The 13794-nt window shown below is 42.2% G+C and overlaps 1 protein-coding gene across 1 annotated transcript; it reads right to left on the bottom strand.

Moving 5' to 3' along the window:
* Window positions 1–349: 349 nt before the first annotated feature.
* On the bottom strand, window positions 350–7846 carry LOC147711007 (dual specificity phosphatase 29-like). The gene is made up of 3 exons (XM_086920094.1): window positions 7666–7846; window positions 3829–4049; window positions 350–802 (listed from the first exon to the last, which is right to left on the bottom strand). Exons 1-3 carry the CDS (start codon window positions 7830–7832, stop codon window positions 621–623), a joined length of 570 nt encoding a protein of 189 aa, XP_086776220.1. The 5' UTR covers window positions 7833–7846; the 3' UTR covers window positions 350–620.
* Window positions 7847–13794: the final 5948 nt, after the last annotated feature.

The following is a 13794-nucleotide window of genomic DNA, read 5'->3' as shown; positions in this document are numbered from 1 at the left end:
AAAAAAGCATGAGCTGTCTGCAGCTTTAAAGAACATGTTGATAGAGTTGGAAAGATTATGTATGTGAAATACTGACAGTTTGTAGAACTTTAAAAAAGGCATTTATCTTGGGGCATTGTTTGTATAAACAGAAATACATACATTAGGAAATGTCAGGTCGATTACAAAAAATAGACATTGGAACTACCCAGAAATCTATTAAATTTAATTAATCCAATGAAATGTTGTGTGTAAATTAGATGTGGCTAAGAAGAACACATATTTATAAAGCACATAATGACATATGACTGTTTTGGCAACAGAGCTTAGTGAAGTCAAAATGGTTTCCACCAAGAGGACTCAGGTGAATTTCAGCGTTGTCATAACAGTCACTGATGCAGCATTTGAAAAATTTAAAGGAGGGAGGGATTGGAAATGGGCGGTGCATATCTTTATCTCCCGTTGGGGAGGTGTAGATGTTTGCACATGTGTGAAGGAATACCTGATTATTAATGGGTATGAGAGAATTATTTGGGTTTGTCTAGTCATTCTATGACTACAAGGAGAAGCCTACATTCAGTTGTTAACATTGGTTTATTTTGAGTACTTCCAGGTGGTTGCACATCCTCGAGTCCATGCTTTCACAACTGCTTGTCCAGGCATCGGAGTTGCTGTAGGAATGCTTCATTGGGATAGATAAACCTCCTGCTATTCACAGTACGTATAGCATCAGCAAGGCACATGTTTCGATATATCATCAAATATGCGAGAACCAGCGTGGCTGCACGGCTTTCTCCCTTCTCACTGTGCACAAGAATTTTACCTGAAAGAGATCCCAGAACAAAGGTTTAGTGTGGCTGTCCTGGGAGAGACAGATGTGTACAAAAACAGCAAGGTGTTGGTAAGGAGATGAGAATGGAAAATGCTAACATAAGAAGATACATAATAAGGTAAAGGGTGAGAATTATATGGCTAAAAGAAGGTGAAATGGCCACTTTGAAGGTGAAAAGCAAGTGGTGAACGGTGGGGAAAATGGGAACATAGGAGTGAGTTTAATTGAATGAGCAGCCAGCACTTGGATAGAGAGAACATGGAAACAAGTATGAAGGTGGAAAGGAAGCAAAAAATTCTGTGAAAATTCTCGCTTTGGAGAGGGGCTATGGGAGAAGAGGAAATTAAAAAAGGTAACATGATAATGGGGTGCCAAAAGAGAAAGCAAGGCAGTGGGCTCGGGAGTGAGAAGAACAGAGGAAGAATGGAGTAATGCACAGAAAAATATTAGAATGGACATATATCATGGTCAAAGATGACAAGCAGAAGAGAGAAGGATAGAAATTAGAAAAACGAATTTTTGCAGGAGTTTTTGTATTGTCCCAAACGTTGGAGAGTTTACATTTTTTTCCTTAAGAAATACCTCACGTTTATAGTGTATGTTAACTGTGTATGTTAGGGATATTCCTTCTAAATGTTCTTTATTGGAGTGCTAGAACATAGGAATGTGACTATAAAGAAAGAGCAGTTGCAAAAGAACATATGGTCAGAGGAAAACGGGAAGACAATCTGTGGAAGGAGAGTAAGGAGAAACAAGATATACAGGATTTAGAAGAAACCTGGAGAATCTGTTGACCTTTCCAGAAGGCAGAATTGTTAGAAAAGACACTTGAGGACGTTTATTTCTGAGACTAGGAGTTAAGTTCAGACTGGCCTCACCATCAGTATGTCACAGCATCTTCCATCATGGACACTCTCATTAGTACAGTCTACGTTTCAGTCCACTTTTATGTTGACTACTGTGAACACCACATGAAGCCCCCCTCCCCCCCCACAGAAATAGCGGCACTGGGAAGATTGATGAAAGAGTTGCAGATTGATGAAGGAGTTGCTATCATATGTGAGCCAAATACATTCTAAACTGAACCCACATAAGATGCAATTCATTTTGCTCTCACCTGGACATAGTCTTCTGTACAAGCATAATTAGATGCATCAAACATCCTCAACAGGAAACCTACCATTGTTAAGACAGATACAAAGAACCGCGAAACTGATCATCCCTCTGCCTCGGAACCCCACTCTTCAAAAAATTCAGTGCACTGAATCAATCTTTCTTGGGCAGTGAAGATACAGAACTCTGTCCACCAACTGTAAAAACTAACTCCTCCCACACCTTCTACTGGAAAGAAATTAGGCCCAGATGCACTAAGCCATTTTGCAATTGCAAGCGTAATTCAAAAAATCATTGGTTTTGAGACTACAAAATGGCTTTTTGGTATGTACTAAACCCATTTTAAGGTTCTGTAAATAGTTACTAAATTGCAAAATGGGTTTAAAAATGGATACCTGTTCAGAATTTGGAAGGGGCATGTGTCCCTTCCAAGTTGTGATTCAGGAGACAATGTATTAATTGTTTGCGACCGCAAGTCTGGCCGCAAACCATTAAAACTGCAACACTTCAAAGGAGATGGCAACCATGGGATCAAAGGAGGTGGCAACCATGGGATCTCCTTTCCCCTTGGGGTCACTTCCCCTTTATTGGAAAAAGTTTGTTTGGGAATAGGCAGTGGTTGAAGAGACCACTGCCAATTTTTAAACAAACTGATAAAAGTTTTTACTTTCTTTGAAGGTAATCATGGTCTTGGTGGGATGTTGACCCTAGTAGGCTACCTTCCCTGTGATGACGTCTACCTGGTGTGAGTTGCAATTTGTAACTTACCTCATGCAAATTGATGACAAAGGTCGAAATTTAACACAAACCTAGGATCATATGGGCAAAGCATTTTTATGATTGGAAAGGGCCCGAATCACAGAATCGGTCCATTTCTGACTGTAAAAATGCCTTTTCATATGTACAATCACAAATTGCCATTTGGTAAGAGGTTACTGAATCGCAATTTGTGTTTGTGATTTGGTATTTGGAACATGCGTGTTTAGGGCGTCTCTTACAAATACAGAATTACAGTGGAATGTATGAATGTTTTGTAACTGAATTACAGTCACAAAACATTCATATTTTACCAACACCTCAATGGAGGTGGTAACCATTTAAAATGGGAAGGGGTTCCCAATGTACCCCTTGCCCTTAGTTAATGATGAAACCTATCTTTTTTAAGAGCAGGAAAAGTGTCCCACAGACCACTGCCTACTCTTAAAACATTCAAGTTAAACGTTTCATTTTTTAGTTTTAAAACTCATCCCGTTTTCCGTTAAAGAAAACTGGCTGCATTTAAAAAAAGCTTGTTTTATTAAAAACCAATCATTGATATGGTGGCCTGCTGACCTGACTATGTATATCATATTTATTTAAATTATGTAATGCCATCTAATTCCCAAATTGATCTGGTTTGAACTATACCAAATTTGCAATAAATAAATAAACAAATCCCAGGCCTTTTTTTCAACGCATAGTGCTTTGGGGCGCTGGATAGTGAATAGTTTAATTTACTATTCCAATTCCAGTCCCCGTGGATAGTAGGGAAGGTGTTGGATAGTAAATTAAACCTATTCCCTATCCTAGAGCGCCCCCCAGCGTCGTAAAGGCACTGCGTGGTAAAAGTTGAGTTGTAAAGGATGTTTCCCCACTTACAGCAGATTGGGTCTGTACTTGGAATGGTCGGGTGGGGGGGGGGGAATAGAGGGGCTCATGGCAGGGGTTCATTTTAATGTATAGTTCTAAAAACAAGTGTCTAAACATTAATTGTTTCTGGTCTTTGGCAGGTTCCTTGCATCCTGGTCACCTGCTCCTCCTAACTTACAACAAATCATCTTTGTCTATGGGTCCTTTGCAATGCACTTGATGCTGGCTGGCTTCTATTTTTACCAATAGCCCTCCTTATTTCACTGCTTTCTCACCTCCTGGACTCCTCAATGCCTGATCTATGAAGCAGGTAGCGTCAGAGAAAAAGCGGCTTATGTCAAAAGTTCGTTCATTGAAGGCCTTCACCCCATAATAGGTAATGGGCAAACTTTTGTAGTACATGGCTTCGGTGCTAACTTCCTGGGTATCGTGTGCTGCATTCAGGATGTGTGTGATGCCTAGGCACTTCAGTTTATCGGTGTCCATTGCAGCAAATCTGTTGAAAAAGAGTAGCAAATCAATGAGTTGGAATTCTGCTACAGGTCTTTCTACTGCATCAATCAAAGGAATTAATAATGTATCATTGGCTTTTGATACTTCTCAATGGAATACTTGTCAATAGAAAAAATGGTGGTCTGCCTTACAGACTAAATGCTCTGGAATACTGATAGGACTAGTGATGGAGCAGTGTCAGTCACAAGTGTGACCTGTTGTTAACTCTGTCCTAGGTATGCTGGCTAACCTTTCAAAGACTTCATAATTAAATCTGGAAATTTCCAATAGATCAGTCTAATGCTTGTGACACCTTTTGGATGGAGCAATACCATTTGTGGAAACAGTATGCATGACCATTATATAGGCTGATAGCAGAAGTCGGGCACTCACTTCCTACATTGCCCATTTCTAGTGGAATGGAGGTAGATCTCGTAGACAGGTCTATAGCCAGTGTGGGATTCAGCAAGCTCACATAATCACATTCCTATAATCTGGGCACTATACTCCTCTTGGGGTTCATCATGTCACTTCCTACATTGCCCATTTCTAGTGGAATGGAGGTAGATCTCGTAGACAGGTCTATAGCCAGTGTGGGATTCAGCAAGCTCACATAATCACATTCCTATAATCTGGACACTATACTCCTCTTGGGGTTCATCATGTAACTTCAGCTCTCTCCATTACATTTTAATTTTATTGCCAAATCACTGACTGCTCGTGACAGAGTAGCTGTCTCCCTTGCTGCAAAGACCCAGCACCTCTTATCAACATTTAGTGAACTGAACCATCACCTCCTAACAACTGCCCACAAACTGATTTAAAGTTTAAAAGCCCTCAGGACGTCAATAAAGCAGAAGAAGGTAGATATGGTTTAACACGGATAGAACAAAAACTTTCTGTGACATTGGGGCTTCGGAAGTGATAGCCACTGAAGCTGCCTGGTAAACCCTCAAGGAACCACGGGCATACATAATAACAATGGATGACTGTCGTATTTAATTAAAAATCGGTGATAACAAATAATGGATTAGGTGAGTGTTTAATTGTTCCCTGGCATGTAGGATTGTTGTTTCAGGTCTTACCTAAGATGAACTGGAGCACCCTGCTTCAGGAAAGGACTGGTTTTTATACGTTAGGAGGTGTTGAATGTAGCTGTTTTCATGGAAAGGAGGTTTTTGCTTTTGAAACCTCTTGGGCATCATGAGTTGTTTCACAGGATTGACTAGGAAGGTCTGCTACAATTGATGGATTTATAAACAAGGTAACAGATCTTGAATTTGATTCTCACTTTGTTGGGCACCTAGTTCAGCTTATTCAAGATTGGGGAGATGTGGTTGAACCTTATGGTTGATGACAGACAACAAGCTGTTGAATGAAGACACTTTTGATAAGTTCAAGTGTAGATTGTGGGTCAACAGCAAATATATAATTGCCAAAGTCAAAGAAGGAGAGGGCTAGGTCTTGGAAGATAGTTTTGGGTTGTGTGGGTCAGGGTTAAGTGATAATCCTTTTATGGGAGTGAAGATTAACTCACTTGATCATTCTGGTGATCTCTGGTGTGAGGGGCAGTGCAGGATCCATATCCAATGTGAATTCTAACAAATGTACTGATGTGGAGAGTTTTGGAGCCAAACCGTCCACTTTGAATACCTCAATACCTGGTAGATGGAAGTTATTGCTGCGCTTGTGGGAAAAGAGGAGCAAGTCCATTTTAGATGGATTCAACAGCCAAAAATGTTATTAGACGTGTTTCCGCGAGCATTTTTTTGTTCTCTGTGAAAATGTAAACCATCTTGGAAATGTTGACACTGGGAAAGCATTTACATGGGAAAATAGCATATTCTGTGCATATTTCCTCATGGGTTACTGTGCTTCAACTCTGAGACAACCTCAGCCTCTGTGAAATGGTTTTGGGGAGTTATTTCATTGTAGTATCACCGTCCTTAAAGGTTGTGGCATAAGAGAAATAACAATAAGTGAGCGCCACTTTCTGATGGATATTCACAAGTGGGTGATACACAAGTCAGACATGGGCTTTCTAAGAGTTTCAATGATTCCTGAATGATTGAACGATTCAAACTGATGATACCCTAAGTGCAATTGGACATTTATTGGTACATGACACTCCTTCAAACCGTAAGATGCAAAACTAATGAAAAAAAGAATACCATTTGTGGCCCATCATGGACCCTCCTTTTAACAGCCCATAAAGCAGCAGTCCCCTCAAAATGGTTTTATGGGACTGGAATATTGACCCTAAGCATGGAGGGAAGCTGGGAGAAGTGTGAGAACAAACAACTGCTTGAAAAAACTGCTAGGTCTCCCAAAACGTGCAATGGGCCCGGCAATAAGTATGGAAGGAGATCTGCAGGTCTGGAATTACCTGGCCTACAAATCGAACCTGCGAATCTGGTATCAAGTCTGGCACAAAGGTACAGAAGGTATCAGTTCTCTGTGCTTCTGAAATTGGAAGGAGTGAGCTAATATGGGCGTTGTGGGCCAGAAATAGATTAGGTAACATCGCTAATGCCTTAGAAATTGAGAAATTAAAGTCGACTGAGGCCTCTCACCTGTCGAAAGGTGAATTAAACATGGTCTGTAGAAGGGAGTCAAGGCTTGTTGATATGGAGTATGTAAGTAGCAAGCCCTCAGCAAATTATATGTTGGATTCCTGGGAAAACCAGAGAGTGTTCCCGTATATATCCGCACTTCCAGATTCCCAGCTACGTTCAATATTATTAAAGTTTTGGTTGTCTTGAATGTTCATTATTTAAGGACCCAGAAATGTAGCATATTTTTTGATGTTGAGACATGTGGATTAATGTTTTGTAAATGTTAATGTGCATTTTTTAATAGATTGCCGCAATTTTTACAGGACTCAATATCTGATTTTAAAACAGCTTTTTATAAAATATGATATAAAACATCGCAATGAAGCATTTGCACTTTTGGTAAATATGGAATTCTTAGTTGTTACATGTGTCCTGATTTTTTTCTTTTTTTTAAAGTTTGGGTTAGTATTGTAAGGACTCTAGCCCTAAGACTATTATTGTTGAATCTTGGAGTTCTAGGACAAGAATGGATAGTATCAATACATGTGTACTCATGCTTTGGTATTTGTACTGGTGCTTGGGGGTGTGTGGTCAGCAGATTGGACCTGTACTTGGAGTGGTCGGGGGGAGGGTTCAGGGATGAGGTTATTTTAATGTGTAGTTTTAAAGACAAGTGTCTAAACATTAATAAATCTAAGCTGAACTGAGACGCAAATGAAAAACACAAAAAATAAAGAGAATCAGATGATCAAAACCAGAACAGATGAATATATTTAGCAAAATAATTATTGATGTAGGTGGTCTGTGGTAGAACCTCATTTAGATCTGGGTGGTAGCAGGCACTTCTCCAATCTCTACAAGTAAATGGGAGGAGAATCCATCATTTGGCCAGAATTGGAGAACTGTGGTAAATCCTCCGTTGTCTGGAGGAAGTGCTAAGTGGAATTTCCTACTAAAGATAGTAGTGTGGAGGACAACCCACTGGTGATTTGCTTAAATTTGCATCTTTGCTGAAAACATAAGGTTCTTCTATTACCACCCCTTTTATCAATCAGCACTCCTTACTCGTCGCCAAGGTAAAGATTCGGCCATACTTCGTCCTCCTGATTTGGACAGCTTGTTTTTTTGCAGAACATTTGCTGGAGTTGACAGATGGAAGGTGTCTGATGAGTTAGGCGATACAGTGGTTGACAGCACCATTCTGTGCCTTCTTGTTGATGATTGCAGCTCATTGTGGCTTGAAAAAAAATACTGTAAGAATTAGAAAAGCAGTGATTCAACTTTTCTTTACACAGTTCAATTAATTTCAGATGCTATAATCGTGTTCATGGGTTCACCGACAGACTTTGCTCTACATAGTGACTGTGATGCATGCAGAAACAGAGATTCACCCAGATGCAATATTATTCTAGCAATGTGAAACCAATACTTAAAATAACAGTCCTTGGTGCAGAACTTGGAGCTCAAATAACAGGATTAATATACTGCAGTAAAATAACCATTGTTAGCACACTGGATGGCTGGATGGATGGGAGCTGGGCAGGCATTCAGAATGCTCTCTTTGCAGGCTATAATTACTGGTATAGGCCTGCTTAGGGGGCATTCTATGTCTACTAGCTCCCTATCTTTCCAGGGTACTGGTGGCATGGTGGACTGCGCCTCTACCAACCAGGAACTCACCCTGAGCTTAAGGGCAGGTGCTGTGGAAAAGAGGAAGTTGAGGCAGGAGCAGAAGCAGGTTGTCGCATGGAGAATAGCTATAAAATGCCTCCATTCCCCCGTTGTATTCCTACTGCTTCATCCACAGAGGCTGCAGTTTCATGGCGGCTGTCCAGGCTCCAACCCTTGCTTTGCTGAGTGGGAAGCCAATTCAACAACAACAACAACAAAACTGCCATGTTTGTTGATGTATTTTAGTACTCTGTGGCAGGTGGGCTTACGTTCCTCTTCAACAAAGCCACAAAAATGAAAAAAACCATCTTCTTGTGGGAGGTAAAGCAGCCGTGTTCCCTATGCTCCAGTTAGAAGGAAGCTTCTGCTTCCCCCTTTACTCACTATTTTGGTGTTAATAGTATATGTTCTTAGCTGCAGCTCACGCCTATATGTGGGGTGTCAATTAACAAACGTTATTGCTCGCATTGGTGGGCAATATTGCTTCATTCATCCACTCCCATCTTTTATAGCAAAGTCACCAGCTCAGGTTATGCACTTGTAAGTCTCATTGCTACTCTACCACAGCAAACACAAACAAGTGATATGCCAGAAGAGCACAGAACATGACAAGGAAGCCCCACACAGAGCCCTAGATACTAAGACCTCATCTGTCTTTGGTACTCTATAAACAGATACGTTGTATTTTATGGCAAGTCATGGGGGCTATCATTATGCAAAAGTCCATATTGATCCGACCGCCACAGCAGCAACAAAAGAAAGAATTTGGAACCTTCAAAAATTCCAAGTAATATTAAGATCCTAGAACAAGCAACCATATTCCTCCTGTTGCTGCTGCTCACAAGATAGGTAGCTTTGATATTCTGCTGTTTGATATGGGTGTCTTAGGTTGATGTGTCGGCTGATGTGGTTCATGTGATAAGCTTCCTAACCAAACTATCTGAAAAAGGGTCATCCTCTCTGGATTAGGCAATTATCCTTTTGGAAAAAGTGAATTCAGTCATTGACCTTAGTTTCTTGGTGGAGAGTCCATGTCAGCCCTAGTCCAGGCCGTCGATTGCAGTGAGCACAGCGAGGAAGACGCCAGCCATCAGCCGCCTCGCAGCTCCTCCGCAGCTCCTGCGTCCCCCTCCTCCCAGATCTCGATACAGCGGGGGCCCGAGTCTGTTTTATCGAGCGCGGGGAGCACAGAAAGATCGCCTAGCCTAGGGTGACCAGATTCTCAAAACAAAAAATGGGGACATGTCATAAACATAGAAGTAGGACTACGGTTTGCAGTAACCATCGACATAAAAGTAGGACTATTTGACAGCTGTCAGACATAGAAAAGGGACTACAATGACCGCTCCCTCCACAGACCGAGGGGGCACTGGCTATGCAGAACCTGTAGGTTGCGAAGGAAACTCACACTGTCACAGGCTGTTTGAGCAGGACCCTCGGTGTACATATATCTGTGAAGGAAACTTACAGTGCCACTATCTGTGCTGAACCTGTACTGTATAAGAGAAACACGCACTGCCACTGCACATGCTGCCAGGCAAGTGTGCGTGTGTGTGATGCTTGCATTGGTGCTGCGTGCATTATACCTGCTCTCTACAAGACAGGTGCTTGCCCCATCACTGCCCGTGCTTTCGCTGGTGTGTATATGTGGTGTGTTGCAGCCTGAGAGGAATAAATTTAGCAGTGGGGGTATCAGCGTAGTTCACACGAATGCCCCTCAGGTGAAAGGGTTTAGTAGATATGTCACCTGTAGGATTAGGAAGACCTGTGTTGTTATCCTGGCTGTCCTCACTGGACCGGATTGTGGGATCCTACACATGACTTGCTCTTATGTACTTTTCAAAAAAAGGGCAGGATGTAAGCAGGCACAACGTTTGAACATGAGCATGATGGAAATTATACAAGATGCAATCTAATTCCTCGCCGCATACTTTGGAAGCAGAAGACTGGCGCTGACAAATGTAACTTAATTTCCTTTTCTGTGCCTCAGTTCACAATGTGGGCTACTCGAGAACATTTATTAATTCATTCAAGAGGTTTACACTGTATGTCACATAGGAAATTCATGGGTGTTCCGTATACAGGATATGTAAAAAAGAAAGCCAGTTTGTCTTGGTGTCACAGAATGTGCACTCATCAACTTGCATGGTGTTCTCCCTACAGGTGTATGCCTCGGCTCAAGAGTGTCCCCACTGGTGAATCCCTCATGCATTATATTAATGTGCAGATAAATTCCTCAGGTGGTAGACATGTTTAGGTTGAATTTGTAAAGTACGATTTGGGTAAATGTCCAAAGGAAGATGCACAAAACTTTATAAGGAGCATCAGTTTGCAACACTTTTTTTTTAAAGCGCTTCAAATCACATTATTCAGTTTGACCAGATGAAAGTCATTTGTGGGGCTGCAGAATACCTCCCCGAACATCCCTGACAAAATGGGCAAGTAAGCTGAGCAAGTATACGTTATCAAAGGAGAATATTTGTGTTCTCAGTAGCGACCTGTTGTTTAAAAGACTATTCCAAAAAATGCAATACCCACTCGTTCCGGTAAATTATATCTTACTTTTTTTCTCCTAAAAACGGACAATGGCCGAGCAGTGTATTTACAGGTTTGACTAGACCTTTGTCGATTTCCCCCGCTATTCTCCCCCCCCCCCCCCACTCCCCCTGCTTTCCCTGATCAGACTGATGGACTAAGATTAACGTCAGCTTCTCCCTTTCATTGTCAGAGACTTTTGAGATCCCATAACTGCAGACTGCAGAGACGTGTGTTTACACCAGGTACCGGACCAGTATTAGTAGGCGGTCACAGCAGTTAAAAGGCCCCTGTGGTGCCGCAGCAGGGCGCGAGGATTTGTTCTAATGTGCACATGAGGCCTGATTAACATCTTTGCAACACGCCTGTGGGGGCACCTCTTGGAAGTCAGCAAAAGTACGTAGGTGGCGCTGCGTGGACAAAGAAGGGAAATCCAGAGAGAAAATGTCTCTCTTCAAAGGATTTCCCTTCCTGCTACAGCGCTCACCTCAGTGAAGTCACACGCAGTGCAAACAGAGCATGCGGTCAATAGGACTAATGAAAAACCGGGACATTTGTGTGTCTAACCCGGACACTGTTCGAAAACGGGGACATTTGACTCATTTGGAGAAAAGTGTCGGGACACGGGGACACTTCTCCAAAAACGGGGACCGTCCGGGGAAAACCGGGACGTCTGGTCACCCTAGCCTAGCCCTACCTGCTGCCATACCTGCAGCATCAGCTGCCGCTGCCACAAATGTCACCGCGTTCTTGTCTCCCCCTGGCTCTGCATTCCCAAGAGAGTGGCAGCCAGGAAGCCGGGAAAAAGTTGGGAGGACGGAAAACAGAGGCGAAGGACAGGAGTGCTTCGTGGGGTGTGCTAGCGTTAAGTGGTAAGCGCAGCCGTCACAGTAGGCACCCGCAGTAAGTGTGAGCTCACGATAGAGGGGGAGGCACGATTAGCCCCCACCTCGTCCCATGTGCCCCCGCTTGCCTTCGCTTTTGCTCCTTTTAACCCGAGCCATTCCAGCTATTCCTTTATTCATCTACTTTCGCCCCCACTCCTCTGTAGCTCTTCTACTCAGCAAGACCGCAATCAGATACATAAAAAAATCAAGTAAGAAGCCAAAGTGCACCGGTCTTTAGCCTGGGAGTGTACAAAGGACAAAAACTAGGAGCACTTGGAAGTATTTAAGTTTTCAAAGTACTTAAAGTAAACTGTAACAGCAACACCCCAGAACACCAAGAATACCTGGCCCCGGGACTCAGAGTTGCCTAGGTGCTTGGATGCTTGGACAAAGTAACTCACTAAGAGCAAGGCAATTACATCCAAGCAAGTCGCTCTGTCCAGGGGTAATGAAATAAAAACTGAATAAAATTTGCGCCAATCTGCGGAAATAATCCACCATGAGATCAGGGAAAATTAGGGGGGCACCGGGCGACCAGCAAAAGAAACTCAAAGAGGAGCGAGAGGACCAAACAGAATTGGGAAACTTCAGTAAGGTATGAGATATGGAGCAGGAACTGGATTTGGAACCAGACCATGTTCAAGAGAAAGACATGGAGAGCAAAACAGAAATGGACAATATCCAAGAAGACAACTACACCCTTGCTATCACCACTTGCTCCCCGCCAAAATTAATACCAAAACCAACAAGCAGGCTCTCATTACTGACTTTTTTTAAAGTATGTCGCAGTTTATCCCCGGGGAAGCAAAAGGCACACAAAGCAGCCAAGGAAGCAAAAGAGGCAAAAGAAGCCAAGAAGTACAAGTACACAGGGGCAGTGCGGGCAATGAGAGACACAAGGATAGTGCCAGCAAAACCGAAAATAAGGAAGACACGGAACAAATGGTCTTTAAGCTTTCTGCATCAGAAGATGTAAGCTCTGTCAGTCCCATTCAGAGGCCACCAATCGATCATCACGGATTTCATCGCCAATTCTTAATCAAAGTAGCTTACCGAAGGAAGTTTCACAAAGCGAGGAACAAAAAATCTTGCAAACACCCCTCTCAAAACAGGAACGAAAACGCTTGAGGAAAGCAAGGAAAAGTAAATAAAAAAAAGTCACTCCACAAACATTACTGACACCTACCCAGAAAAGACAAGATAAAAGTGATGTAAGTAATAGTGATATAGTCAGCATGCCGAATCATAACAACCCGACAATAAAAGATGCAGCGGCCTCAAGAAACTACGATGGGAAAAAAGGAAGATTTGTTGACAAGCAAAATATACAACATATTTAAGTCCTCGGCTGAGAAGGAATATAATGCCAAAAGCAAAGAAATCGTAAAATCAGACACAATCCAAACTTCACAGAACCCAAACATAAAGACAAACAAAATCCATATGCAGGACATAGCAATAAGTGGGAAAGGAGCCACACAGGCGAGAAATCGCACTAATGAAATGCAAACCAATTTACAGCCCCAGAGCTCCAGAGAGTCCATTGAAAACACACAACAAGACCAAGTCAAACATATCCATCACATTGAAATACATCATCAAGATCCAATAGAAGTATCAAAAGGGAGTCTGATCGACTATAACAAAACACAATTGCTTACTACTCAAAGCCAGATAGAATTAATCCCACATTATAAATCGAGAGGAACCCGCGACATACTAAATCGAAGTGCAATAATGAGGCTACTCAAATCTCTACCTGCCCTAAGATACATTACATCCAGCGACCTGGAGAGAATCGAATTTAAACCTAACCTCAACCAAATAGGGGCCGAAATAACAACAGCCACCGAGATAAACTACTCAATCATTGAACAGATATTGAGCCCGGATCAGACTAGAATTTGGGTTAAAAAATCAGGTCATGTCAAGACAAGGAGTACTGGTTAAATATCATTGGAGAATGCGGGCAGCAGAGGAAGATTCTCTGGCACATTATTGTTGGCTGAAGGTCGAAAAGCAATCCAAATAGAGTAATTCAGTTTATTCATTCTTAAAGCAATCGATTGAGGCCTTAAAGTTAGAGGAAGACTGGCACACA

This window comes from Lissotriton vulgaris, chromosome 5 (genome assembly GCF_964263255.1).
Source record: "Lissotriton vulgaris chromosome 5, aLisVul1.2, whole genome shotgun sequence".
In the NCBI taxonomy this organism is placed as follows: domain Eukaryota; kingdom Metazoa; phylum Chordata; class Amphibia; order Caudata; family Salamandridae; genus Lissotriton; species Lissotriton vulgaris.
This window is presented reverse-complemented; position numbering and strand designations above follow the sequence as displayed.

Coding starts and splice junctions, on each gene's coding strand:
- LOC147711007 (XM_086920094.1), bottom strand. CDS start 7,832: ATGAGCTGCAATCATCAACAAGAAGGCACAGAATGGTGCTGTCAACCA. Junction 4,050..7,665: donor AATCTTTACCTTGGCGACGA/GTAAGGAGTGCT, acceptor CTTTTTCAACAG/ATTTGCTGCAATGGACACCG. Junction 803..3,828: donor GGCATTGAGGAGTCCAGGAG/GTGAGAAAGCAG, acceptor GATCTCTTTCAG/GTAAAATTCTTGTGCACAGT.